At 43.9% G+C, this 27,491-nt stretch overlaps 1 protein-coding gene across 6 annotated transcripts in view; it reads left to right on the top strand.

Annotated features, from left to right (window-relative positions):
* The window catches only part of SGO1 (shugoshin 1), a 45,446-nt gene extending 19,476 nt beyond the window's left edge, over positions 1-25,970 (top strand). For 5 of the 6 annotated variants that reach the window (XM_069729981.1, XM_069729982.1, XM_069729978.1 and 2 more), the window contains 6 exons: positions 11,188-11,261; positions 17,132-17,268; positions 18,343-19,182; positions 19,581-19,790; positions 23,197-23,392; positions 23,992-25,970. In XM_069729981.1, coding sequence (XP_069586082.1) covers positions 11,188-11,261; positions 17,132-17,268; positions 18,343-19,182; positions 19,581-19,790; positions 23,197-23,392; positions 23,992-24,118 — 1,584 coding nt within the window. In that variant the 3' untranslated portion in view covers positions 24,119-25,970. The remainder of the gene's footprint in view (positions 1-11,187; positions 11,262-17,131; positions 17,269-18,342; positions 19,183-19,580; positions 19,791-23,196; positions 23,393-23,991) is intronic. The other variant, XM_069729979.1, reaches the window with a different exon arrangement.
* The last annotated feature ends 1,521 nt before the right edge of the window (positions 25,971-27,491 follow it).

Raw genomic sequence — 27,491 nt, 5'->3', positions numbered from 1 at the left:
CTTCCAGGGTTCTAGACTCTTCGGCACGCAGCTGGATCAAATGATCTTGGATTGCTACGGGTTGCAAGAGTACCTCCTTACCCCAGTCCAAGCCGAAACGTCCCTTTCGGTCCTTCGCCTCCTCAGGAAACCCCAACCAGGACCGTTCTTCCTCGCAGGGGGACCGAAGAAAAACTTCTTCTTTCAGGCCTCCACCGCACTGAAGAGCTAAGAGCCACCCAGCAAAACCATCTGGATCTCGGGGCCACAGGTTTTCTAATAAATGACGGGTCGCCCCCACCTGGAAATCCCTCCAGGGTGGGAGGCCGGCTTCTTCTGTTCTCGGAGGTTTGGCTATCGGTAGTCGACGATGCCTGGGTCAGGGAGATTGTCACGTCGGGCTACAAAATAGAATTTTTTTTCGCCCCCAGGAAGTAGTTTCCTGCTCTCGTCCTCCCAAACAGCCCTCTCATCTCCCAGGGCTTCTCCAGGCCGTCGATTTTTGCCTCCGGTTCGTGATCCAAGATCATTATCACTTCACGGCCCTCCCTTTCGGTCTGGCGTCTGCACCCAGGGTCTTTACGAAGGTCATGGCAGCTGTCATGGCCATCCTACGTTCAAAGGGGATTCTGGTAATCCTGTACCTCGACGACCTCTTGATCAAGGGTCCATCCCGTCGGGATTGCAGCCAGAGCCTCCAGCTTACTCTGGACACGCTTTTTCGACTCGGCTGGATAATCAATTACCAGAAGTCTTCACTGATTCCAACTCAGCATCTGGAGTTCCTGAGCATGGAATTCGACACTGCTCAGGTCTTTCTCCCCATGGAGAAGTTCCTTTCTCTTCGTCGGGGGGTCAGAGCACTAAAGAGCCCGAATTCTGTCCCTCTGCCTTGCCATGAGGGTTATGGGGAAAATGGTCGCTTCCATGGAAGCGGTCCCCTATGCCCAGTTCCACTCTTGTCCCCTCCAGCTGGCCCTTCTGTCGGCCTGGGACAGGAATCCTCTTTCCCTGGATTGCCCGCTTTGCCTCTCCCCCAGAGTGAAACAGTCTCTTGGTGGATGCTGTCCACCTCCATTCTGCTCGGGAGGTCATTTCTTCCTCCCCGCTGGCAGGTTATCACCACAGATGCCAGCCTCCAAGGCTGGGGAGCGGTTTTTCTCCACCTCACGGCCCAGGGCCACTGGTCTGCTCAGGAGGCGCGCCTCCCTATCAACCTCTTGGAGATTAGAGCCATCTTCCTAGCCCTCATCCGCTGGGAGTCCCTCTCGGGAAAGCCGGTCCGCATTCAGTCGGACAACGCCACTGCTGTGGCTTACATAAACCATCAGGGAGGGACTCGCAGCAGTCAAATTATGAAGTGGCAAAAATTCTCCGTTGGGCGGAGGGTGACGTCCCCTCTGTCAGTCGTCCACATCCCAGGGGTGGAGAATTGGGAGGCCGACTTCCTAAGTCTTCCCGCAAGCTTCAGCCAGACTTGCCAGCGGTGGGTCGTCCCAGACGTCGACTTGATGGGGCGACTTGAAGTGCGCGTCTTTTAAAGGCACAAACCCAGAGTTAACGCAGATATTCATCCAGCATTTGTTCCTGTGTGAGGGAAGGTGGAGGCGCCAGATTTGAATACTTGGGAGGTATCTCTGCTGCAGGACAAGGGATTATCGTGGGGTCCGTGCTAGCCAGGCTGTTACGAATGCCGGAAACTAAGGGCGAGTTCAGCAGAAGCTGCTATATCCTTTATTTGATTAAGAGATCACACATTTATCCTGTGTATCTCTCAACAGAAGATATGGAGGCCAGAAGTGTGGAGACAAGGGTAAGTACATACATACGCCCGCACACACACTGAGCAGTTCCTATTCTTATGTTTAGGATAAGGAGGCCACTCAGACACCCCTCCCTCAGACAAGTCTGGCAAGGTATCGTCAAAATCCTCCATATGTAATGTGAAGCTTCCAGAAGCATACAAGAAGGCTCTCTGCAGCTCCTGTATTACTAAGCTTGTCAGATGAACAACCGGAGATGTTATCGGAGATGAGGAGTCTAATCCGGGAGGAGGTCCAGAATTCTTTGGCCTCAATGTCTCAACGGGATCTGTCCAGTCCGGTTCCGGCTCGTAAGAGACCAAGGGGTGATCCAGACCAAGAGGATCAGGATGGTTCCTCGGAAGCAGAGTCGGAATTTAGAGGTTCAGACGAGGAAGGAAGGGTTGCCGCTGGAAGAGCAGGAGCAAGGAAAAAAGTATTACTTTCCAGTGGAAGACACGGAAGAGCTGGTTCAAGCAGTAAGAAGTACTATGCAGATAAAGGATGAACCACGTCCAAGATCTAGACAAGATCAGATGTTTGGAGGTCTCGCATATCAGGAACAGTGTTCCCAGTGAGCGAACACATTCGTCGGATGATATCACAGGAATGGAAAGATGCGGAACTTAGATTGGTGATGTCCCGAGAGTTTAAAACCGTTTACCATTTGATCCAGAAGAGATCAAGATTTGGGAAGAAATTCCTAAAGTAGATGTTCCCATAGCCAAGGTTGCAAAGAAGACATCCATTCCTTTTGAGGATTCATCTAGCCTCAAGGATGCAATGGACCGCAAGGCGGATATCCTTTTACGTCGAGCCTGGGAGACCTCAGCGGCTCTAATCAAGACTAACATTGCAGCCACGTCAGTAGCAAGGTCCATGTTACTGTGGATGGGACAATTGGAAGAACATTTAATTAATAAAACCCTTCGGGCAGGGTTATCGGTAGGTATAATACCCATTTTCTCTAGTCACCTTCCACGACTGCATATGGAGGTTGTCTCTTTGCCCTAATGGGGAACAGGAAACACAGAGAGGTTTAAAAGGACCTCCCACCTGCCAGTGTCTTTCCTGTTCCCCATGGGACAGGGAGAGGTCTCCAGGTGCTGTAGTGGCCGGCGACTGCGGTACCTTTTATGCAGGCTTTGCCTGTCAGAGCCAGGCAGCTGTGGTCGCGTTCCGCCTCCTCCTTTTGCTGCTCCCGTCGTCCTGCTGTGCAGGTGCCTCGGGACCCCCTCCCGGCCTTCCCGCGCCCCCACGAGGGCAAAGCAGGCCTGGGATCCCTCACCGGGCTCCTCCATGAGCTGCCCGGCGTTCTCCCCCCTCCATCGACGGCTCGGCGTTCCGGATGTTACGTCGGCGGTCTCGCGCGTCACTTCCGGTCCTTCATTCCTCTGGAAGCCGGTTCTTCCGGGATCGCCAGCCGGCGTGTCGGACTAATGGCGTCCCCTCACATGGATCCTGGAGGGGGAGGGGGAACTCTTGATTGCTGGAGGCAGGTGCAGGACAGCGTTCTTAAACCCTGCTGAACCACCACTGAGGTAAGGCTATTTCCCCAGTATGGATGGTTCCTTGTGCCCTGTGTCTGCGGAGCCCAGCGCTACCCCTGCTACAGTGAGTGTTTTGCAGGGATAGGATCCGGGAGGTAGTACCTATAGGGGGTTTAGTGTCCTCACTCCTCTCTCCCTTTCCATTTCAGGGAGAAAAGTCTGCCCCTAAAGCCGCTATTAAAAAGTGCCCAGTCTGTTTTACTAAATTCCCTCCTAACAGGGACAAAAAGCTCTGCCAGCCATGTACTGACAGGATTGTAAACGCTGAGCAACCATCTCTGCTGGATTAAATTCGCTCCTTAGTAAAACAGGAAGTGCAATCTTCGTTAGCAGCTTTTACTCCTCCACCTCCGCCACCACATTCCCCAGCTAAAAAGAGAAAAATTCAGGTGGTTGAATCGGACTCTGATTCAGACCTCTACCATACTTCATCTGTGGGCTGGGAAGATCCTGTATCACCTAAAGCTGAGGTCAGGAAATACCTCTCTTCCTCAGATTACATTGAGGATCTAGTTTCTGCTGTCCGTAATACTATGGGCCTAGAAGAGGAATATGAACCGCAGTCTGTACAGGATCAGATGTTTGGTGGGCTCAGATCGGAGAAGAGAGTGGGGTTCCCGGTGCACGCTAACTTTGTTAGTATGATTGATCAGGAATGGGAACAGCCTGAGAAACGCCTCAGTACCCCTTCAGAGATGAAGCACAGATTTCCTTTAGAGGGTGAAACAATCAAATTGGACATTCCTAAGGTTGATGTGCAGGTGGCTAGAGTCGCCAAAAGAACAGCACTCCCCTTTGAGGATTCCTCACAATTAAAGAATCCTATGGACAGAGATTGAAAGTCTCCTAAAAAAGTCTTGGGAAACTTCTACGTCTATCCTTAAGGCCATGGCTTAAAATGTGGAGCGGTGATATCACCTCAAAGGCCAAGTTGTGTGCTATACCCTTTAAGGGAGATTGTTTTCGGTCCGGCCTTAGACGATATTCTTGACAAGGCTACTGACAAGAAAAAGGCACTCCCGGAGCAAAAACAACCGAGGAAACGGTTTTTTCGTGCCCCACAGTCTCAGCCCCCTCAAGCAAGAGGGAAAGGCAAAACCGGCAGGTGGAGTTACGCAAAGGGTAGAGGGAAAAATATTTTTGTTCCCCAGCAGCAGCAACAGTCCCAACAGGACAAACAATGACTCCGACCCGGTAGGGGGGAGACTCTCAAAATATGTGGGTCAGTGGGAAAATATCACCAGTTCCCACTGGGTCCTCAATGTCATCAAGGAGGGCCTATTGATCGAGTTAATCTCTTCCCCCCCCCCCCTCAGGGTCTAAAAGTTACTACCCATCCGACCTCAAGAGATCACAATTTGTTGACATTGGGTCTCAGGGATCTTATGGAATCAAATGTGATCTCCCCAGTTCCACATCTGGAACAGGGAAAAGGACATTATTCCCGGCTATTCTTAGTACCCTAACCCTCAGGGGATGTACGAATTATTATAAACCTAAAAGGTCTAAACCAACATGTGAAATATCGCAAGTTCAAGATAAGATCTGCAATTCCTCTGATAGGACATCACTCCTTTATGGCAACCATCGATCTAAAGGATGCATATTTTCACATTCCTATCCACCCGAGACACAGAAAATACCTCAGGTTTGCGATACAGGGGAGTCATCGTGTGGAGCACTATCAGTTTGGAGTCCTTCCCTTCGGCATTTCCTCAGCACCAAGAGTATTCTCCAAGATCATGGCAGAGGCAGTGTCATTTATCCGGAGCCAAGGTGTCTGTATAGTGCCCTACCTGGACGATCTCCTGATAGTAGCCCCCACCGAGATGACCCTGATGTCCCATGTGTCAACCACTTTGGAGATATTGAAGTCTCTGGGTTGGATTCCAAACATGAAGAAGTCTCAGCTTCAACCCTCAAAAAACAGAAAGTTCTTGGGTGTGGTTCTGGACTCGGCAAGACAGATGTCCTTTCTCCCAGACGATCACAGGCTACCATTAGTAGCAAAAGTCAGAAAATTCAAGGAGACGAGATTGCCTACTCTTCGAGAAGGAATGTCTCTCTTAGGCTCCATGACAGCCTGCATACAATCGGTGGCTTGGGCTCAAGCTCACTCCAGAATTCTCCAAACCCACATTCTAGACAGGTGGGATGGTCGACCTGGCACTCTTAACAAAAAGGATTCACACACCCGGTCGAGTGAAAGCATCCTTAACATGGTGGATGAATTCCAGAAACCTCCTGAAGGGTGTGAGCTGGACTCAGCTTCCGCTAACCACGATCAAGACAGATGCCAGCAGGAGGGGCTGGGGAGCCATAATAAATCATGTTCCTTACCAAGGTCTTTGGAACCAGTCAATCAGCGAGAAATCGTCAAATTTCAGAGAGCTCAAAGCTGTGGAAGAGGCTCTGCTAGCAGCAAGCCATCAGATTTCTGGTCAACATGTCCAGATCTATTCAGACAATATGACCACGGTGGCTCATATCAAGCACCAGGGCAGTACAAAATTCCTCAGTTTGAAAAAGATCTCCGCTCGAATTTTTTATTGGGCCGAAAAACACTTGCTGTCCCTGACAGCAATTCACCTAAAAGGGACTGCAAATATTCAAGCAGACTACCTGAGTTGCCAGGACATTCATCCTGGCGAATGGAGCCTGGATCTTCAAACGTTCAACATGCTAGTAAAAAAGTGGGGTCTTCCAGAGGTCGACCTCTTTGCCTCTCACCAGAACGCAAAAGTCAAAACCTTTTTTTCCTTGAACCCAAGAGGCAATCCCAGAGGAGTGGATGCCCTAGTCCAAGATTGGCACTTCCAGCTTGCCTATGCGTTTCCGCCAATCCCAATCCTTGCAAAGGTTCTAAGGAAGATACGAATAGAAGGGACTCCGACTATCCTGATAGCTCCTTTTTGGCCCAAAAGAAGTTGGTTCAACTTGATCATCCAACTACAAGTGGATGGACCGGTAATGTTACCTCTAAAAAACAATCTCTCTCAGGGTCCTATTCTCCACGAAGACCCTCAGAAATGGAGCTTAGCGGCATGGTTACTGAAGCCCAAGTCTTGAAAGCAAAAGGCCTATCGTACCCTGTCATAGCTACTCTCCAAAAATCGAGAAAGCCAGTAACCAACGCCATTTACAACAAAATCTGGAAAAAGTTTTCGTCGTTTTGTTTGCCTAGCCTTCCAGACCCTCTCAAGCCCAATATACCTAACAACATAGATTTTTTACAAAAAGGCTTACAAATGGGTCTTAGACCCAGTACTCTCAAGGTCCAGGTCTCGGCACTTGGTTCCTTTTTTTGATCAAGATCTAGCAGGTCATCGCTGGATCAAAAGGTTCTTAACATCAGCAACTAGGATGAATCCTAGAAAACAGATCATAGTTCCCCCATGGGATCTTAATGTGGTGCTCCAAGGTCTTACAGGCCCGCCTTTTGAACCTTTGTCCTCCTGCTCTCTTCAAAATCTTGCCTATAAAACTGTGTTTTTGGTAGCCATAACTTCGGCTAGAAGAGTGGGTGAACTACAAGCCTTATCTATAAGAGAACCTTATCTATAATGAGAGATGACTCAATAGTACAGGTCCTTCTCAAAAAATTAGCATATAGTGTTAAATTTCATTATTTACCATAATGTAATGATTACAATTAAACTTTCATATATTATAGATTCATTATCCACCAACTGAAATTTGTCAGGTCTTTTATTGTTTTAATACTGATGATTTTGGCATACAACTCCTGATAACCCAAAAAACCTGTCTCAATAAATTAGCATATCAAGAAAAGGTTCTCTAAACGACCTATTACCCTAATCTTCTGAATCAACTAATTAACTCTAAACACATGCAAAAGATACCTGAGGCTTTTATAAACTCCCTGCCTGGTTCATTACTCAAAACCCCCATCATGGGTAAGACTAGCGACCTTACAGATGTCAAGAAGGCCATCATTGACACCCTCAAGCAAGACGGTAAGACCCAGAAAGAAATTTCTCAACAAATAGGCTGTTCCCAGAGTGCTGTATCAAGGCACCTCAATGGTAAGTCTGTTGGAAGGAAACAATGTGGCAGAAAACGCTGTACAACCAGAAGAGGAGACCGGACCCTGAGGAAGATTGTGGAGAAGGACCGATTCCAGACCTTGGGGAACCTGAGGAAGCAGTGGACTGAGTCTGGTGTGGAAACATCCAGAGCCACCGTGCACAGGCGTGTGCAGGAAATGGGCTACAGGTGCCGCATTCCCCAGGTAAAGCCACTTTTGAGCTACAGAGAAGCAGCACTGGACTGTTGCTAAGTTGTCCCAAGTACTTTTTTCTGATGAAAGCAAATTTTGCATGTCAATTGGAAATCAAGGTGCCAGAGTCTGGAGGAAGACTGGGGAGAAGGAAATGCCAAAATGCCTGAAGTCCAGTGTCAAGTACCCACAGTCAGTGATGGTGTGGGGTGCCATGTCAGCTGCTGGTGTTGGTCCACTGTGTTTCATCAAGGGCAGGGTCAGTGCAGCTAGCTATCAGGAGATTTTGGAGCACTTCATGCTTCCATCGGCTGAAATGCTTTATGGAGATGAAGATTTCATTTTTCAGCACGACCTGGCACCTGCTCAGTGCCAAAACCACTGGTAAATGGTTTACTGACCATGGTATTACTGTGCTCAATTGGCCTGCCAACTCTCCTGACCTGAACCCCATAGAGAATCTGTGGGATATTGTGAAGAGAAAGTTGAGAGACGCAAGACCCAACACTCTGGATGAGCTTAAGGCCGCTATTGAAGCATCCTGGGCCTCCATAACATCTCAGCAGTGTCACAGGCTGATTGCCTCCATGCCACGCCGCATTGAAGCAGTCATTTCTGCCAAAGGATTCCCGACCAAGTATTGAGTGCATAACTGAACATTATTATTTGATGGTTTTTTTGTTATTAAAAAACACTTTTATTTGATTGGATGGGTGAAATATGCTAATTTATTGAGACAGGTTTTTTGGGTTCAGGAGTTGTATGCCAAAATCATCAGTATTAAAACAATAAAAGACCTGACAAATTTCAGTTGGTGGATAATGAATCTATAATATATGAAAGTTTAATTGTAATCATTACATTATGGTAAATAATGAAATTTAACACTATATGCTAATTTTGAGAAGGACCTGTACTTCGTCTAGATCCTTCTTTTCTTCCGAAGGTAGTCTCTGACTTTCATCGTTCCCAAGAGATTGTTCTACCAACCTTTTGCCATAATCCTGCAAACTCGGAAGAAAGAAGATTTAACACTCTGGATGTCCGACGTATTCTGCTGCAATACTTAGATCAGACCCGTGCTTTCAGAATCGATCATAACCTTTGTCCATCTCTCTGGGCAAAATAAGGGTAAAGTAGCTAAAAGTACCATTGCTACATGGATCAAAAAGGCTATAACGGAAGCCTACCTTGCTCAAAACAAAATACCTCCAGTAGGAATCAAGGCCCATTCAACAAGATCTACGTCAGTCTCCTGGGCAGAAAGAGCAGGTGCATCCCCAGAGCAGATCTGCAGGGCAGCAACGTGGTCTTCACTTCATACCTTCTCTAAACATTACAGATTAGATGTATTGTCCAATAAGGACTTGGTCTTCGGCCGTAAAGTTCTGCAGGACGTTGTCCCTCCCTAGTGCCAAATTAGTTGGTGTTCCTCCATATGCCGTCGTGGAAGGTGACTAGAGAAAATAGAATTATTCTTACCGTTAATTCGGTTTCTAGGAACCTTCCACGACGGCACTAATTTCCCACCCGATACATATTCCTGGACTAGTTCTGGGATTCAGAAGGTAAACCAGTGCTATGGTTTCAGTTGTAAGTCACTGGCAGGTGGGAGGTCCTTTTAAACCTCTGTGTTTCCTGTTCCCCATTAGGGCAAAGAGACAACCTCCATATGCCGTCGTGGAAGGTTCCTAGAAACCGAATTAACGGTAAGAATAATTCTATTTTCCGGTGGTGTCAGGACAAAAATCTGTTTCCTATGACCTTTTCCCTTCCTTCCCTTCTCGGTTTCCTTCAAGCGGGTCTAGATTCGGGTCTTTCCCTTAGCACTTTGAAGGGTCAGATTTCCACGCTATCCATTCTTTTTCAAAGAGACCTGGCCTCCCTGCTTCAGGTGAGGACCTTCATCCAGGGGGTCGCTCATATAGCTTCCCCTTACCGTTCTCCTGTCGAGCCTTGGGATCTCAACCTTGTGTTAGACACCCTCCAGCGTGCGCACTTTGAACCGATTCTGCACATTTCCTTCTCACTTCTATCCAGGAAGGTTGCCTTTTTGGTCGCCATCACCTCCATTAGAAGAGTGTTGGAGCTGGCGGCATTATCCTGTCGTTCTCCTTTTCTAGTCCTGCGTCAGGACAAGGTGGTTTTGTCCAGTTCCTTCTTTCCTACCAAAGGTAGTTTCGGCCTTTCACATCAATGAGGGACATTGTCCTCCGTGCCTTGTGCCCTTCCCTGGTTCATCCCTTGGAGAAGTCTCTTCACAAGTTGGATGTGGTCGGTGCTATCCGGATTTATCTCGCCAGGACTGCCTCTTTTCGTCAGGCCGATCCGCTGTTCGTCGTCTCGGAAGGGCGTAGAAAGGGGCTCCCCGCCTCCAAGTCCACAATTACTCGTTGGATCCGTTCGGCGGTTCTGGAGGCATACTGTGTCCAAGACAAACAGCCTCCTTCGGGGGTGAAGGCTCACTCTACACGGGCTGTGGGAGCTTCCTGGGCAGTTCGTCACCAAGCTTCGGCCTTGCAGGTTTGCAAGGCTGCAACGTGGTCATCCATTCACACCTTTGTCAAATTCTACAAGGTGCATACTAAGGCTTCTGCGGACGCGAGCCTGGGTAGGAGGATACTGCAGAATCCAGAAGGACCGATCCTGTACCAAAGGGACCTACCTACCAGAGGGCCAGAGTTAGTGCTAGGCTCTGCATAAATAGTTTTAAGGGAGCACACATCCATCATCCGAACCGAAGTCCTACCTTATGGTGTCTTCCGTCAGGGTACTCTTATACAGGAAACCGTGATTAGCGCTTTTCCTCATCCAATGGGATGAGATCTCCCCTCTTCTGACGTCCGGTCCTGTCATTTGGGCACCTCTCCAGATTTAAAATTTCCTGCCAAAATAGTGGTGCATTCTACCCTGGAATGCATCCTGGAAGTGACGTCACGACTCGGCGCGACCCTTCCTATGCGTGCCGAGGTCTGCTGGAGAAGCTCTGGAAGAGACGCTTCAGCATGATTTACCCGGCTGGGGATCTACCAGATGCACACAGCCACTCACCATCCAGCATTGCTGTCAACGCAGGAGGATGGTGCCGTCACGCTCCGGAGTGGGAGCTGCGCTGGGAGGAAGGTGCAGTACGATCGACCCAGACTTAAGGTACCCTAAATAGAGGGTCTGTTCGCCAGTCCCAGCACTCAGAAAGAAACAGGAAAAACACTGAGGATAGATGGAGGGGGAGGGCTTGTTTCCTGTCCCTAAGTAGGATGGGTAGGCAACCTCCTGTGGTGTGGTCGTTGTGGGGATTAGAGAAATCAATGGTGGAATTTAGACTCATTATTTTTTGTTTTTTTTTTCCGCCTTTTTATTATGTTGTATGGTAAAGTGAATGGCCATTCATTCATTCATTCATTCATTTATTCCTAGAACTCTTCCCAAAACAACCAAGACATATGACTATTTACAGAAAAATTAAAAAGTTATAGCTTTTGGAAGAAGGGAAGGAAAGCACACACAAGCAAAAAATCAATAGGGGTTTATAGCTGAAAATGAACCTGCTATTATAACATATGTTTTTAAACAGGGATTTGACTTGTAATAAACTTTTGGTCTTTGGTCATTTTAGAGTCTGTCAAGTTCCCCAGCGTGTGTAGCGGTGAAAAGCACAACGACCACTCCTCTTCTGGTTCCTGGACCATTGTGAGTTTCTCTTTTTTTTTTTTTTTTTTTTTTTTTTTATGCTTGAGGCAACCAAACCTCTTAAAAGATTATTCTCATCTACCGTATATACTCGAGTATAAGCCACAAAAAACTGGGAAAACTTAATGACTCGTTTAAGCCTAGGGTGGAAGATAAAGCAGCTACCGGTAAATTTCAAAAATAAAAATAGATACCAATAAAAATAAAATTAATTGAGACATCAGTAGGTTAAGTGTTTTTGAATATCCATATCGAATCAGGAGCCCCATATAATGCTCCATAAGATGCTCCATATTAGAATATACCCCGTATAATGCTCCACAAATGTGGATTATGGCCCCATAAGATCCTCCATACAGATATTTGCCCCATATAATGCTGCACATGGCCACATAAGATGCCCCATACAGACATTTGCCCCCATATAATGCTGCACATGGCCGGATAAGATGCGCCATACAGATATTTGGCCCAAAAGCTGTTGCTGTGATTAAAAAAAAAAAAATAACATACTCGCCTTTCCCGTTCCACCGCTGACCGCCGCTGTGCCTTCCCATCCTCTGCACCAACGTTGCGCAGAGGGCGCACACTAATACAACAACATACAACTCCAACAGTAGAAAAATAAGTTATAGCTTTAAGTAAAATGATGCAAAAACAACTTTTTTTTTATGTAAAAGCTGCAAAACATAAACTAAATAAATATGGTATTGCTGTAAACTTACCGGCCCCAAAAATAAAGCTGCCTTATCAATTTTACCACACTAAATGGCAATAAAAGAAAGAAAACAATTGCTGTTTGTTCATGCTGCCTCCCAAAAATTGGAATACAAAGTGATCAGAAAATGTCATGTGCATGTGCAATAAAAGTCAACTTGTCCTGCAAAGAATAAGCTGTCAAATGACTGCTGAAAGATGGAAAAATTATAACTCTCAAAATATGGTGACACAAAAACTTGTTTTTGTCAAATCATCTTTTGTGACAGCTGCCAAACAGAAAAACCCGAAATAAATCTGGTATCTCTGTAATCGTACCACCCGAAGTATAAAGTCGCCTAATCACTTATACCGCACAAGGAACTGTGTAAAAAAAAAAAAAAAAAAAAAAAAAAAAATGAATAAAACTAATTCTTCATTTGCTGTTGATTTGTTCATTCTGCCTCTCCAAGATCTTTCTATGCTGAGCATTTACATCGGGGTTTCCATGCAAATCTCTGAAATGCGTAATTAGGATGAAAACCCCTTCTGAAGATTCCCTGTAATGAGACATGATGGCACTGTAGACTCAGTGTGACCTGTGATCCAGCGGTGTCAGTCTTTTTAGGCCTGCATAGAGGCAAGGTCCCCCAGTTCAGTGCACCTCTAAAAAGGACACCACTGAAAAGAGGCCAGACTAAGTTCAGTGTAACTGCTGCCTCATTATAGTGAATGGATCCCTCGGGAGGTTTCATCTGAATCATGTCACTTGAAGATTTAGATGGAGACCCCAAAGTAAGTGCTCAGCATAGAGCGCAGGATAAATGTGATCCCAAACGTTATGTAAAATGTTCCCAATAAAAGTTTCAACTCAATCCACAAAAGTCCCCTCTCGGGTCCATCATCAATTAACGGAAATAGAGGGCTTCCATGGTACTAGTAGTGCAAAGGCTCTGTGAAAAAATGCTCTGACCCCTCGCCGCCCCCTCCCCCCCCCCCCCCCCCCCAAAGAAATCCAATGAATTCTGCACTCCCCAATCCCCCCCCTACCGTCTGATCCCGCAGTGTACCTAAACCACATGTTTGCCATTTCTGTAGTGATGAGAGCTCGTCTAATTCACGGGTGTATGTCTCCAGAAGCATGAGCAGCCCATAACGTACTGGGCGCTACAGTGTATTGGTTGCTGCAACAGCAAGTGTGCAATTTTCACTTGGCAACATCCACTGCTGTTTGCTTCTGGAAAACACATATGGAGTAAAAATCACCACTACCCCTGTAGATAAATTCTCAAAGGGATGTAATTTCCAAAATGGGATCACTTGGGTGGGGATTCTGATCTTGTGGCATTTAGGGGCTCTGTGTTCTCCAAGAGTCAAATAGCACTCTGTCCCTCCGGAGTCTCGTTGTGTGGCTAAGCAGTACTGTACAGCCACATATGAGGTATTGCCACATTCAGCAGAAATTGTGACACATTTTTGTAACATTCTTACCAATTTCCAAATGTGAAAATGTAAAATGGTGTCAAAATGACCAATGCACCCCTAAATTAATTTCAGATAGAGGTGGTTTGTAAAATGGGGTTTCTTCTCTCCTTAAATCCCAAGAGCTCTGCTAATGTGACATGGCCCCCTCAAAACCAGTGCAGTAAAATCTGCACTGTAATATGGCGCTCGTACTCTTTTGAGCTTTGCACTGTGCCTCAAAGTAGTTTTTGATCACATATGGGATATTAATGTGCTCAGGGCAAATTGCATAACAAATTGTATTGTTCATTTTCTTCTCCTATGATCCCTTTTGAAAATTGCAATCTTTGGGTCAAAGCAACATTTTAATGGAAGAAATGTTTTATTTACTTATCCCAAGTTTTTGAATTGCCTGAGTGTTAAACTCACTACATCCCTATATGAATTCCTTGAGAGGAGTAGTTTACAAAATGGGATCAACGGTGGGGGTTTTGGCATGTCAGGGGTTCTTCAATTGTGACATGGTATCCGCAACTTATTTCAGACAAAATGGCAATCATTCCCTTTCCAGCCCAAGCATGCGCTCAAGCAGTTTCTAACAAATCTGAGGTACCTGCGTACTTTGGAAAATTTGCACAACAAATCTTGGCATCCATTTTCTCCTGTTACCCTTGTGAAAATAAAAAAATTTGGGGTAAACATTTATGTGGTAACAATTTGATAGTTTATATTTTCACGTCTCAACGTTATACATTTCTGTGAAGCACCTGGGGGTTCAAGATGCTCACCACACATCTAGATAAGGGGTTCTAGTTTCCAAAATGGGGTAATTTTTTTTTTTTTCAGTGTTAAGGCACATCAGGGGCTCTCCAAACGCGACATGGCATCCGCTGTCGCTTTCCAGCCAATTTTGCATTCCAAACCTCAAACAACCTTCCCAATCTGAGCCCTGCCGTGCACCCAAACAGTAGTTTTCCACCACATAAAGGGTATTTGCATACTCAGGAGAAATCGCACAACAAATTTTATGGTGCATTTTCCCGTTACCCTTGTGAAAATTAAAAATTTGGTGCTAAAGTAACATTTTTATGGGAAAAAGTTAAATGTTCTTTTTTTTTTTTTTTTTTCCTTTCACATTCCATTATTTCCTGTGAAGCACCTGAAGGGTTAATAAACTTCAATGTGGTTTTGAGCACCCAAGGGGTGCAGTTTTTAGAATTGTCAGCTCGGTGTGCAAAAAAATAAGCCTTTACCCAACCCCAGATCACGAAAAATAGAGATGCTACAGGTATTGGAAAATTGCGCCATATTTTTTTTTTTTTATTAGCATAAACTGCATTTTATGGGGCAATAATCTACTTTTATGCAGAATTATATGGGGCAAATGTCTCTATGGAGCATCTTATGGGGCCATTAACCTTTGTGCAGCATTATATGGGGCACATTTTAATATGGAGCATCTTATGGCTCCCATCATGAACTGTATGAAGCATCTTATTCGGCCTATCATGAACTATAAGGAGCATTATATGGGGCTCCTGATTCAATATGGAAATTCAAAAACACTTGACCTACTGATGTCTCAATTTTACTTTTATTGGTATCATTTTTTTTATTTTTGACATTTACCGGTAGCTGCTGCATTCCCACCCTAGGCTTATACTCGAGTCATTAAGTTTTCCCAGTTTTTTTTTTTTTTTTGTCAAAATTAGGGGTCTCGGCTTATACTCGGGTCTACTTATACTCAAGTATATATGGTACATGTTTTAAGTCTCTGTATGTGTTTTGCCACTGTTTGGCCCCAACTGTATTAAAATACTGTAGGAAAAAACAAAAGTATTGACACCCCTGCAATTATGTCAGATAATACTCAGTTTCTTCCTGAAAATGATTGCAAACACAAATTTGGTATTATCTTCATTTAATTTGTATTAAATGAAAAAACACAAAAGAGAATGAAGCAAAACATTGATCATTTCACACAACTCCAAAAATGGGCCAGACAAAAGTATTGGCACCCTCAGCCTAATACTTGGTTGCACAACCTTTAGCCAAAATAACTGCGACCAACCGCTTCCGGTAACCATCAATGAGTTTCTTAAATGCTCTGCTGGAATTTTAGACCATTCTTCTTTGGCAAACTGCTCCAGGTCCCTGATATTTGAAGTGTGCCTTCTCCAAACTGCCATTTTTAGATCTCTCCACAGGTGTTCTATGGGATTCAGATCTGGACTCATTGCTGGCCACCTTAGAAGTCTCCAGTGCTTTCTCTCAAACCATTTTCTGTTGCTTCTTGAAGTGTTTTGGGTCATTGTCCTGCTGGAAGACCCATGACCTCTGAGCGAGACCCAGCTTTCTCACACTGGGCCCTGGACATTATGCTGCAAAATTTGTTGGTAGTCTTCAGACTTCATAATGCCATGCACACGGTCAAGCAGCCCAGTGCCAGAGGCAGCAAAGCAACCCCAAAACATCAGGGAACCTCCGCCATGTTTGACTGTAGGGACCGTGTTCTTTTCTTTGAATGCCTCTTTTTCTCCTGTAAACTCTGTTGATGCCTTTGCCCAAAAAGCTAAACTTTTGTCTCATCTGACCAGAGAACATTCTTCCAAAATGTTTTAAACATTTTCAGGTAAGTTTTGGCAAACTCCAGCCTGGCTTTTTTTTTTATGTCTCGGGGTAAGAAGTGGGGTCTTCCTGGGTCTCCTACCATACAGTCCCTTTTCATTCAGACGCCGACGGATAGTACGGATTGACACTGTTGTACCCTCGGACTGCAGGGCAGCTTGAACTTGTTTGGATGTTAGTCGAGGTTCTTTATCCAACATCCACACAATCTTGCGTTGAAATCTCTTGTCAATTTTTCTTTTCCGTCCACATCTAGAGAGGTTAGCCACAGTGCCATGGACTTTAAACTTCTTGATGACACTGCGCACGGTAGACACAGGAACATTCAGGTCTTTGGAGATGGACTTGTAGCCTTGAGATTGCTCATGCTTCCTCACAATTTGGTTTCTCAAGTCCTCAGACAGTTCTTTGGTCTTTTTTCTTTTCTCCATGCTCAATGTGGTACACAGAAGGACACAGGACAGAGGTTGAGTCAACTTTAATCCATGTCAACTCCCTGCAAGTGTGATTTAGTTATTGCCAACACCTGTTAGGTGCCACAGGTAAGTTACAGGTGCTGTTAATTACACAAATTAGGGAAGCGTCACATGATTTTTCGAACAGTGCCAATACTTTTGTCCACCCCCTTTTTTTTATATTTGGTGTGGAATTATTTCCAATTTGGCTTTAGGACAATTCTTCTTGGGTTTTTTCATTTAAGACAAATTAAATGAAGAGGATAATAACAGAATTTGTGTTTGCAATCATTTTCAGGAAGAAACTGAGTATTATCTGACAGAATTGCAGGGGTGTCAATCCTTTTGGCCACAACTGTATTTAATAAAGATTTGTATTTTATAGCGGATTTTCTAGTATGTAGTTTCTCTATCATGAAGTGCAAAGTTTCATAAAATAATCTCAAAATCACATTCCAGAGTTATTGCCAGATAGTGACACGTCAGATTGGAAAAATTTGCTTTGGTCACAAAGTTAAAGCAGTTGCCACATTTAAGAAATTGGTGGCACTGATTTGGTTGCCACTTTCCTGCTGGCATATTGTCCCATTCTGGTCACAGGTATTTCTTTTGCTTTATCTGTCGCAGGCCACAGACTGGGGAGCCAGCCTCAGATACACAGAGGAATTTTTGCCAACTGTTGGAAAGAGCATCAAGACCTGGCAGAAGAAGTCACCAAGAAGAATCTTCTGAGAAAGTGACTTCGGGAAACCAGAAATCTAAAGGTTTGATACGGTTTAATAGGTTTTATCCAATCGCTTCCCACCCAAATATAGAAACTGCTACATGATAAATTCAGTCACTCTGACTATACACTGTCGAGTCGTGACAGTGCGATGTGCACATGGTCATGATTCCCCTTGTGGATGGGCGGTGTTAAGACTGCATTTATGTAATTTGCAGAGACGTGCCAACTAGACTCATCTGGCTTCTTAAAAAAGGGAATCTGTCAGCAAATGTTTGCTGCGCAATCTGTAAACAGCAAGAAATAGAGGCTGAGACACAGAATTCAGGGATGTCATTTGTCAGTGCCTGCTGTTTACTTACAGTGAGGGATTTATCACTGAGTAACACTGCTCACAAATCCAGCAACTAAGCATCTAGCTGTCTATGGACTTTGTACATTGAGAGCCTGGTTGGGCGGTGGCAGCAGCTTTCTCGGCTCAACTTTCTCAATCTGTCAGTGGGATCAATCCTCCTAAACTGTCTACATGGGCATGTAGGTCATAGAAATTTCTATAAAATTATACTTTGATATTCCTGAGAAATCCATGTTTTTTTTTTTTTTTTGTTTTTTTTAAATATGTGAGTAATCCACTTTCTAAAAAATATGTAAATGAGCTGCTAAGATCTATGGGCCGGACATTAGATCTTCCTGAGAATCTGTTTCCAGAGCTAATTTTACATGAAAGGGAGCATTATCAGTGCATGAATAAAGTTCATTTTCTCCTTATAGCGGTGCCCTGTGTAAGGCAGCTCCAGAACGCTATTGACCCATATCTGCAGGTTAATAGTTTTTTTTTTTGTTTGTATGTTTGTTTTTTTTAATATAACATAAGCGGTTCCCTTTAATTGTTGACCTGCTCTCTTTAAGTGGACGTTTGCATACTTTGACACTGTGGTATAGTAATATATATATATATATATATATATATATATATATATATATATATATATATATATATATATAAATTTTTTTTTTTTTTTTTTTTTTTTTTTTTTTTTTTTCAGTTTGTCACCTTTTGCATTCATATGGACTAGAGATTTCAGTAAAACATTTTTTTTTTTCTGTTTATCAGCATTGAAATGTATCTCAAGTAAGCCGAAGTCTGATCCTGAGAAAACGGATTTGGAAACTCAAAATAGTTTTTTTAAAAACGTGTCAATAAGACGTCGCGTCTCTAGCATAAATGTTTGCACAGAGGCATGTCCCATGGTCAAGTCAATAGAAGAAGAGCAAAATCTTAGTTCCAAGTGTGATGTTTCTGCAGAAGTAATCCTTCCTGTTGAAAAAGGCTGTAATGATGAAGTCATGGTTATGTCCCCCTTCCAAAGCCCATCAAAAGAAGAATTTCTTCCATTCACAAACCATTGCCAGATATCAAGTTCAACCCCGGATCCCAAACCAAAGCAATCTCAGCCACTTAAAGGGAAAACTGAGGCTCGCAGTGGAAGGGAAAAAGTAGTCAAAGCCAAAGCAGACAGTCAAGGTCCTGTTCCACTGAAAAAACCTTGGGAAAAGCCAAAGCCAAGAGCTAGGTCAAAGAGTCGAGACAGGGGTGCAAGCAAGCAAATTGTCCCCAAAGACAAAATGAACTCCTCTTTAAATTCTGGTGACGCTTATGATTTTGCCTGTGAGGAAAGTGTACACGTCAGTCCATTTAGGCAATTCAAGCTGAGCAGTCACCCTCCAGAGAATGAAGAGCCAGACTATGACCAGTCTGTTAAAAGCAGCAGTAGTAGCAGTGATGAGCTAAATGATAGCTTGTACGTACCTACTAAAGCCAAGGCAAAAAATCGCAATGTGGAGCAAAATTTTGCACCTCTTCCTATAAGACCAAGGTCCAAAAGAAACAAACAACTTCAGCAACCATGTGCCGAAAAGACTGACAATAAAGGCAGTGAACAGGTTAAACCAGGTACGTCTAGTTTCTTGTAAATCTGTCATAGTACCGTAAAATAGAAATTGTATTGGCATGTTAGACCATAGGGTCTAGTTCTCCACTGTAGACTTCACTTGAAAAGAGGCTTCTGGCATGGTAAGATTAAGTAGTTTACTGAGTCCCCACTTTCCCTGTACATCCTGCTAAGATTTTTACACTTGTTGAGGACTTAACGCTATAATTTATTTTTAAGGCCAGTTTTGTTTTTCTCCCACCTTGCTTGGTATGTAAAGTTGATAAGCCGAAATTTCTGCAATAGTCGATTAAAACTGCAATAGTTGGACACCCTCATAGTTAGTTGTATTTTTTTTTTTATTGTACGGAGTTCAGAGCATGCTTATTCTAAGATCATTACATGTACTGTCAACATTAAGTGATTGCAGATGTCTCGAGACGAAAGAAAAAAGCTAGAAGTAGTACAAAAGGCACGGTGGAGACTGATGTCAAACCTGCAGATGACGCCACAGAAAGACGAGAGATGGTCTACTTACCAAGAGTGATAAAGACAGAGGAAAACTCCAAGCTAAGCAAGGATGGCCAGAGTGCACAGGAGAACCTGGTGCCTTCTACAGACAAGAATATGTGTAGGCATTTACTATTGTTTTGTATCATTTCAGTATACACACTTGTATGGTTCTGTGGTTAAAGGGTTTGTCCACTACTCGGACAAACTCTCCTCAATCCCTATGTTTTTCCCTGGTAAAGTAACACCTATACTCTCCTCCAGTGCCAGTGTCGTTCCTGCAGAGTTGACACTGACTCTTCCCGGCGATCGTGGAACGCTGTCACACAGCAGTAGCTCTCATTTCCTCCAGATATATGTGATTTGTCAAACAAGAGAGTGAAGCAATCGTTTATTGGCTGCAAGGGTCGCGTGACATAATGTCACACAATCCCTGTGAGAGCCATTGACAACCCAGAAGAAGGTGAGTAAAGATGTTGTTTTAAAAAGGGGGAAACACAGAGATTGAGAAGTTTCTTCAAGGACAACTTCTTTAACCCCTTCACGATATGCGCCGTACTAGTATTGCGCATGCCGTGTCACCCCTTTTGATGTGGGCTCCGGCGGTGAGCCCACATCAAAGTCGCGACATGTCAGCTGTTTTGTACAGCTGACATGTGCGCGCAATAGCGGCGGGTGAAATCGCTGTTCACCCGCCGCTATTAACCTGTTAAATGCCGCTGTCAAACGCAGACAGCAGCATTTAACCGGCGCTTCTGGCCGGCGGCCGGAAATGTCATCGCCGATCCCCGTCACATGATCGGGGGTCGGCGATGCATCAGGAAGGTAACCATAGAGGTCCTTGAGACCTCTATGGTTACTGATGCCGGCCTGCTGTGAGCGCCACCCTGTGGTCGGCGCTCACAACACACCTGCATTTCAGCTACATAGCAGCGATCTGATGATCGCTGCTATGTAGCAGAGCCGATCAGGCTATGCCAGCTTCTAGCCTCCCATGGAGGCTATTGAAGCATGGCACAAGTAAAAAAAATAAAAAATGTGTTTAAAAATATGAAAAAAATATAAGTTTAAATCACCCCCCTTTCGCCCCATCCTAAATAAAACAATTAAAAAAAAAAAAAAAAACTACACATATTTGGTATCGCCGCGTTCAAAATCGCCCGATCAATAAAAAAAAGCATTAACCTGATCGCTAAATAGCGTAGCGAGGCAAAAAATCCAAAACGCCAGAATTACGTTTTTTTGGTCGCCGTGACATTGCATTAAAATGCAATACCGGGGGATCAAAAGAACGTATCTGCACCGAAATGGTATCATTAAAAACGTCAGCTCGGCACACAAAAAATAAGCCCTCACCCGACCCCAGATCACGAAAAATTTTCACCACTTGGATAAAAAATAACCTACACATGTTAGATGTCTAGGAACTCATAATGACCTAGAGAATCACAATGGCAGGTTAGTTTTAGCATTTAATGAACCTAGCAAAAAAAGCCAAGCAAAAAACAAGTGTTCGACTGCACTTTTTTTTTTTTTGCAATTTCACCGCACTTGGAATTTTTTTTCCCGTTTTCTAGTAAAAGACATGGTAAAACCAATGGTGTCGTTCAAAAGTACAACTCGTCCCGCAAAAAATAAGCCCTCACATGGCCATATAGACTGATAAATAAGAAAGTTATGGCTCTGGGAAGGAAGGAAGTGAAAAATGAAAACGCAAAAATGAAAAAGGGCTGCAACTTGTAGGGGTTAAAAATGCACTCCCATCAAAATTTTTATCCTCTTCGTATATTGAAATCCTCATCTTATTTAGCACTGTGTACTTATAATTGCTAATTTAGCCCTTCTACCCGGTTAATTCTTTTGCTTTCCAATTCGTCTGACATCACGTAATTAAAACTGACTAACTGAATCCTTATAAGCTCTGTGTAGAAGCATTGACTCTTTTCCCTGTATGAGTCATCTTTAGAACTACAATTCTACCTCATGGAAAGTACTATGTAGTTCTAAGGATGACTCGTGCAGGAAAAGAGACTTTGTTTCTACAGAGCTTAGAATGATTCAGCTCGTCTTTTTAATCACGCCATGTCAAAAACCTATTGGAAAACGGAAGAATTAACTGGGTAGAAAGGCAAATTGAGCAGTGGTAAGTACAGTGCTATATAATATGATGGCGGCAATTTATTAAAAGGATAAAAACTTTTATGGGCGTGTGATGAAAAGGAGGGCTGTAACACAGCATCTCTTGGTTAGCCTACATCTTCACCATTATATTACACACAAGTTATGCATAAGCTTAATGGGGTATTTCTGTCTTTTATATTCTGATGTATGTGCAGGTCCATGTGTATATGCCATTGTAGGGCTTGTATCAAGCATATGATTTATCCCCTTTCACAGGATAGATAATTTATTGCTATAGGGGAGTCTGACAGTCGGCACCGCCACCAATGCAGAGAATTGGGCTTTGCAGATCCACGTCTGAATGGAGCACATTTCAAGCTATTTTATTCTGTATAGGAATGATGAAAATTGCCCAACACTGTACTCCCTCCTCCATAGCCGAGGAGCACATCCACGACCACTGCTTTATTCTTTTAAATGTTTTTAAAAAATTCATTTAACACAAAAACCTGATTCAACCAGTGTCTTTTTCTTGGAGGATTGGATATAAAGGCTCACTACACTCATAGTCCATAGTGTTTCTAGGCTTAGTGTGTGTGCTTGCCAGAGCTCCTGCGGATCGTTCACTTCACAAATGTAGAGAGAGCAACACGCTTAAGGAATAAAATAACAAAATATTCTTTGTTGGATAAAAAAACAGAAACCCTTTTGCAATGGAAAGGTTTCACATGAATGGGGGTCAGAACATCCAGTGTTTGCCACGCTGTCATGTGCATGACAGCACGGCAAACACCGCTTCTGATCGGCAGGGCAATCATCCCCGCCGGCCAGAGAGCTGCAGTTCCCACGCTGTCAAAAGACAGTGTGAGAGCTCAACTGTGATCAGAAGTATAAGGGTATGTGCACACGGTGCGGATCTGCAGCGGATTTTACCGCGCAGAAACGCTGCAGATCCGCACTGTGATGTACAGTACAATGTTAGTTAATGAGAAAAAAATAGCTGTACACATGGTGCAGAAAAATCAGTGCAGAATTGCTGCGGATTTCAAAGAAGTGCATGTCACTACTTTTGTGCGGATCTGCAGCGTTTCTGCACCCCTCCATGTTAAAATTCCACAGTGGCAAAATCCGCAGCAATTTCGCATAAAAATTGCATAAAATCGGCATAAAACATGCAGGCGTGGGGACTGGAACATGGTTAGATAAGACCGTATCCAAGCACGTTCACTCATCACTAGTCTTCAGTCTTCCAACCACAGAAGTGTTTGGGATAGCTGCCTAGTCTGCGACTGTTTACCACATGGCTTATGGTTCTCAAACACTGTTCTGGAAATTAGTGATGGACTCGTAGGACAGTTAATGTGGGTTGTTGTGTGACTCGTGACATTCTACCCATCTCATTTCAGGTGAACTAGAAGGAACTTCTGCAGCTCCTCGATTTAGCCTGGCAGATGTGACAAATCTGTCTGCAAGCTCTGGAAGTGCCGACTTTAAGAAACACTCCTTCCCGTTTTCTGACGACAGGAAAATATCTGCCGGTTGCATGAGGAGGAGGAGGAGATGTACATTTACAGTCAGTTATGCCGAGCCAAGTCTCAGCAAGTGAGTTCGAAGGTTGCTTTCCCCATGTGGATACCTGCAATAATTCTAGTAACATCTTAAGAACATGTTATATTAAAAAAAATAATAATAATAAAGATGCCACACATACGCTTCAATATGACCTGTCAATAGTGGATTTCTGATTTTAGGCTATGTGCACACATTCAGGATTTCTTGCAGAAAATTCCTGAAAAAAACTGACATTTTCTGCAAGAAATCTGCATCTGGTTTTGCCGCGGTTTTTTCCAGACATTTCCCAATGCATTTTGTAGTGGGAAATCTGTAAAAAAAAAAAACCCACAAAATTAATAAACATGCTGCGGTTTTTACGGCGATGCGTTTTTTTCACGGACAAAAAACGCATCTTGTGCACAAAAACATGCGGAATTCATTCTAAATGATGGGATGCTTATTGTATGCGGTTTTATAGCGTTTTTATCGGGGAAAACCGTGAAGAAAAAAACAGCAACGTGTGCACACAGCCTTACTCTATCTTAATGCACTATTTCTGGATCATCCTCTCAGTGAGTTTGTCAAATGCAGATTAATCTGTTCCTGTCTCCTGAATAACCATTTTCACGATGTCCTTTATTTTCTAGGAAGCTTAGAAGAGGTGATCCCTTCACAGATACTGAGTTTTTAAGTTCTCCAATATTCAAGAACAGCGATTCAATGAGCAGGAAGTCGCTGGCAAGATACAACGAAGCTTTTGTTGGCTGTCGTTGATGGACTAAAGATCTAGTAACTATTGTCACTGTATATACTGTAAATAGGGTTTGTGCGGCGAGAATAAGATGCCTTTACTGTGGGTGGAGGTTCATATGAATTAGGATTACAAATCATATGCAATATTTGGAAAGTCTGCACATATTTGACTTTCTGCTGTGTCTGAATTCCAAGGAAACAGCAGAAGATGGATTTGTACTCAACACTGAATAGAAATCCTATTGCAGCTTTCACAATACATGGGCATATGTGTTTTTACAGGGGAGTTCTCCGGTGCTGCTCATGGCCAGGTGAAGGAGGTGTCGCATCGAAATCCACCTGTCAGAATTCATGAGCGATCGGTGCCTCTCGCCTCCCAATGTGTAAGGTACTGGTGCTGGAGATCCAGTATATTGTTGGAATAATAATCCTGGAACCTCTACCACCATAGATAACCTGCCGTAAGATACTTTACAGAGGTAATGAATGTATGTTGCAGCTGGAACCTGAGTCCCGTCTTCCTCCACAAACTTTTACATGCTGTTGGCTAATAACGCTGTCATATTTGCTGCAGCAGTGGCATTTGTGCTTGTATAACGGCACATTTTCCAATGGTGCCGCATTGGTATACAGGATGCCAAAGGCTGTGAGGTTTAGCCCACCAATCACTTGCCATAAATGTCATTTTTTTTTACTTGTTGTAAACAACTTTTCTTCTGAAGCAGTTTATCTTTCTTTCCCCTGCGCCTATTCCTGCCACATGGCGCCCTCTTCCTTATATTTAAATCTAGTCTTTTTAGACAACTGGGCTTGGTCCTCAAGAAAACATGTACAGAGAAATGGAGGACCACTCCTATTTTGTTAAGACTAGATTTATATACAGGAAAGAGGACCATATCTGAAATTCCCCCCCTCCAATAAAAAAAAAAACAAACAAAGCCTTATTTCAGGGAACAGTGGCTTTTACACCAAGTATAAAAGTAATCTAGTTATGGCAAGGGATGATGGGTCCTTTTAAATCTTCAGAAAGGGGCCTCTTTGTAGGACCTCCCAAGTCAGGACTGGATTCGCTGCAAGGTTATTCTAAAGGTTAATCTCGCACAGACCTGCTTGTACATTTTGCATAGTTTTTGCAGTATTATTGAACACGTGCATCTATGTATTTGTAAATATTTAAGTGTAGAAACCTTCACATTTCCTAGTATTGTCTGATGCCTTTATATTATATGTGATGCCACAGTGTAAAGCATTCCCCCAGCTTGTCTGGTCACAGATGACAGTGTGCGCCTACAGTCAGTCTTCAGCTCCATCAAGTAAAGCCAGGAGAAGCCGACAGGAGCGGAAGGCGCTATGTGCTCTATTGAGCTCTTAATCCATGTCTACCTTATTGACCCCATTCTATACAAATAATATGAAACATAAGAAGTCGCCTTTAAATTTTGCCACTTTCCATTCCTTATAGAAGTTACCCTTATATAGAAAATCTATCATAATGTTAGGTTTGCGCTTTTTTTAGATTGACTCATAAAATGGTTTTTATACTGAATAATAATTAAACAGTCTGAATCTTTATGAAAGACTGTCAGATATACGCAAGAAATGGCAAATGCAAAAATGGCAGGTTTTTTTTTTTAGCACAGTAAGAATCAGCGACCTTAGAGTAACCTGCTTCAGTGGTAAAATGTGTAGGTCAATATAGGAAGGTATTGATGTTCATCTTTTCTCTTTACGCCGTGTATTTGTCTGACTGGTAATATGAAAACGGCACTGAAGAATTTTATTCATTGAGGATTGCTAATAGTAATAAAGCATTGCTTATGTAGTCTGGGGCCACTTTTATTGCTAATGTGTGAATAAATGATATCTTTTGAAATCTGGATGTTTGTGTTTTTTTTTTTTTTTGGTATTTTAATGTTTGGAAAATGTTGACATGTAATAGTGATATGTGTATAGGAAAGGTGTTGGCCCTATTATTTTAGCATTTTTTCCTTTGGCTGTGTGTGTAGTACATATAGATGGGTGATGCCCTCCAGAGCCCCCCCCCCCCCAGTAACCCGGTACCTACCGCTACTGCCTGGGTAAGAGATCTTCGTGAATGTACCCTGATGCAGTCTTTTCCTATGTTTATTTCCATAGGGGAAAAAGAGCGCTGGTAAATCAAAAAACAAGGAGTGCGCGCTATGCGCTTGCCCTTTGCCAGACGCCTACCCTAAGAGACTTTGTCGGTCGTGTGTGCGGCAGACGGTAGGAAATAGATGAATGGGATACTATATAGCGGTAGCACCAGAGGAATTACATAGCCTTTTTTTCCGCTCCCATAGGTGGCGGAGGAGTCTCCTGATTTCACATCAAATCTTAGGGAGATTATCAGAAAGGAGGTGAAGGATTCCCTGAAATCCCTATCCCGGGGGGAGCCTTCCAAAAGGAGAAGGGAGCCTAGCGCCTCAAATTCGGATTCGTCTGTTGGCCCAAGTAGGGAGAATGATTCAGACGCCTCTGTCTCCTCAGCGTCCTCTTCGGAAGAAGAGTCTAACCGGTTCTGTTTCCCATTGGACCAAATGGACAAACTGATTAAATCAGTTAGATCCACTATGGGGGTGGCGGATGAAAGGCCAGAACTGTCAGCACAGGACTTAATGTTTGGCGGCCTAGACCCTAAAAAACGTAGGTCTTTTCCACTCAATGACAAGGTCCAAAACCTCATTAAAAAAGAATGGAAGAAGCCAGAGAAAAAAGGCTCTTTTCCACCGGCCTTTAAACGAAGATACCCCTTTGAGGACCCCATGGTGAACACATGGGATAAGGCACCAAAATTAGACGTGGCGGTGTCTAAGGCATCTAAGAAATCTTCTATCCCCTTTGACGACATGGCTTCCCTAAAGGATCCTCTAGATAAAAAGGCTGACTCGTTCCTTAAAGGGACATGGGAAATGTCGGCTGGTGCCTTGAGACCTGCGGTAGCTGCGACATGCGCAGCTAGATCAATGATGGTCTGGCTAGATCAGCTGGGGTCTTAATTGGAAGGTGTTTCCAGAGATTCCATGTTGAAATTCCTGCCAACAATTCAAAATGCTGCTGCCTTTCTCGCAGATGCTTCTGCGGATTCCGCAAGAATAGCGGCTAGAGCGGCAGGACTATCGAACGCAGCACGCAGTGCCCTATGGCTGAAATGTTGGCCGGGTGACCTTCAGTCCAGATCTCGTCTGTGCTCTATCCCATGCGAAGGGGAATACCTGTTTATGCCAGTCCTAGATGAGCTGCTAGAGAAAGCCGGAGATGAGAAGTTGTTTCCTAATCTACCAACTACTTCTTAGGCTACGTTCACACTAGCGTTGTGCGCCTCGGCGACGCACAATGCACCGCTGCGTTTTGCGACGCGTGCGTCGTTTTTTGA

This window comes from Ranitomeya imitator, chromosome 6 (assembly GCF_032444005.1).
Source record: "Ranitomeya imitator isolate aRanImi1 chromosome 6, aRanImi1.pri, whole genome shotgun sequence".
NCBI lineage: Eukaryota > Metazoa > Chordata > Amphibia > Anura > Dendrobatidae > Ranitomeya > Ranitomeya imitator.
Note: the sequence above shows the minus strand (reverse complement) of the source record. Positions and strands in the feature narration are given on the sequence as shown.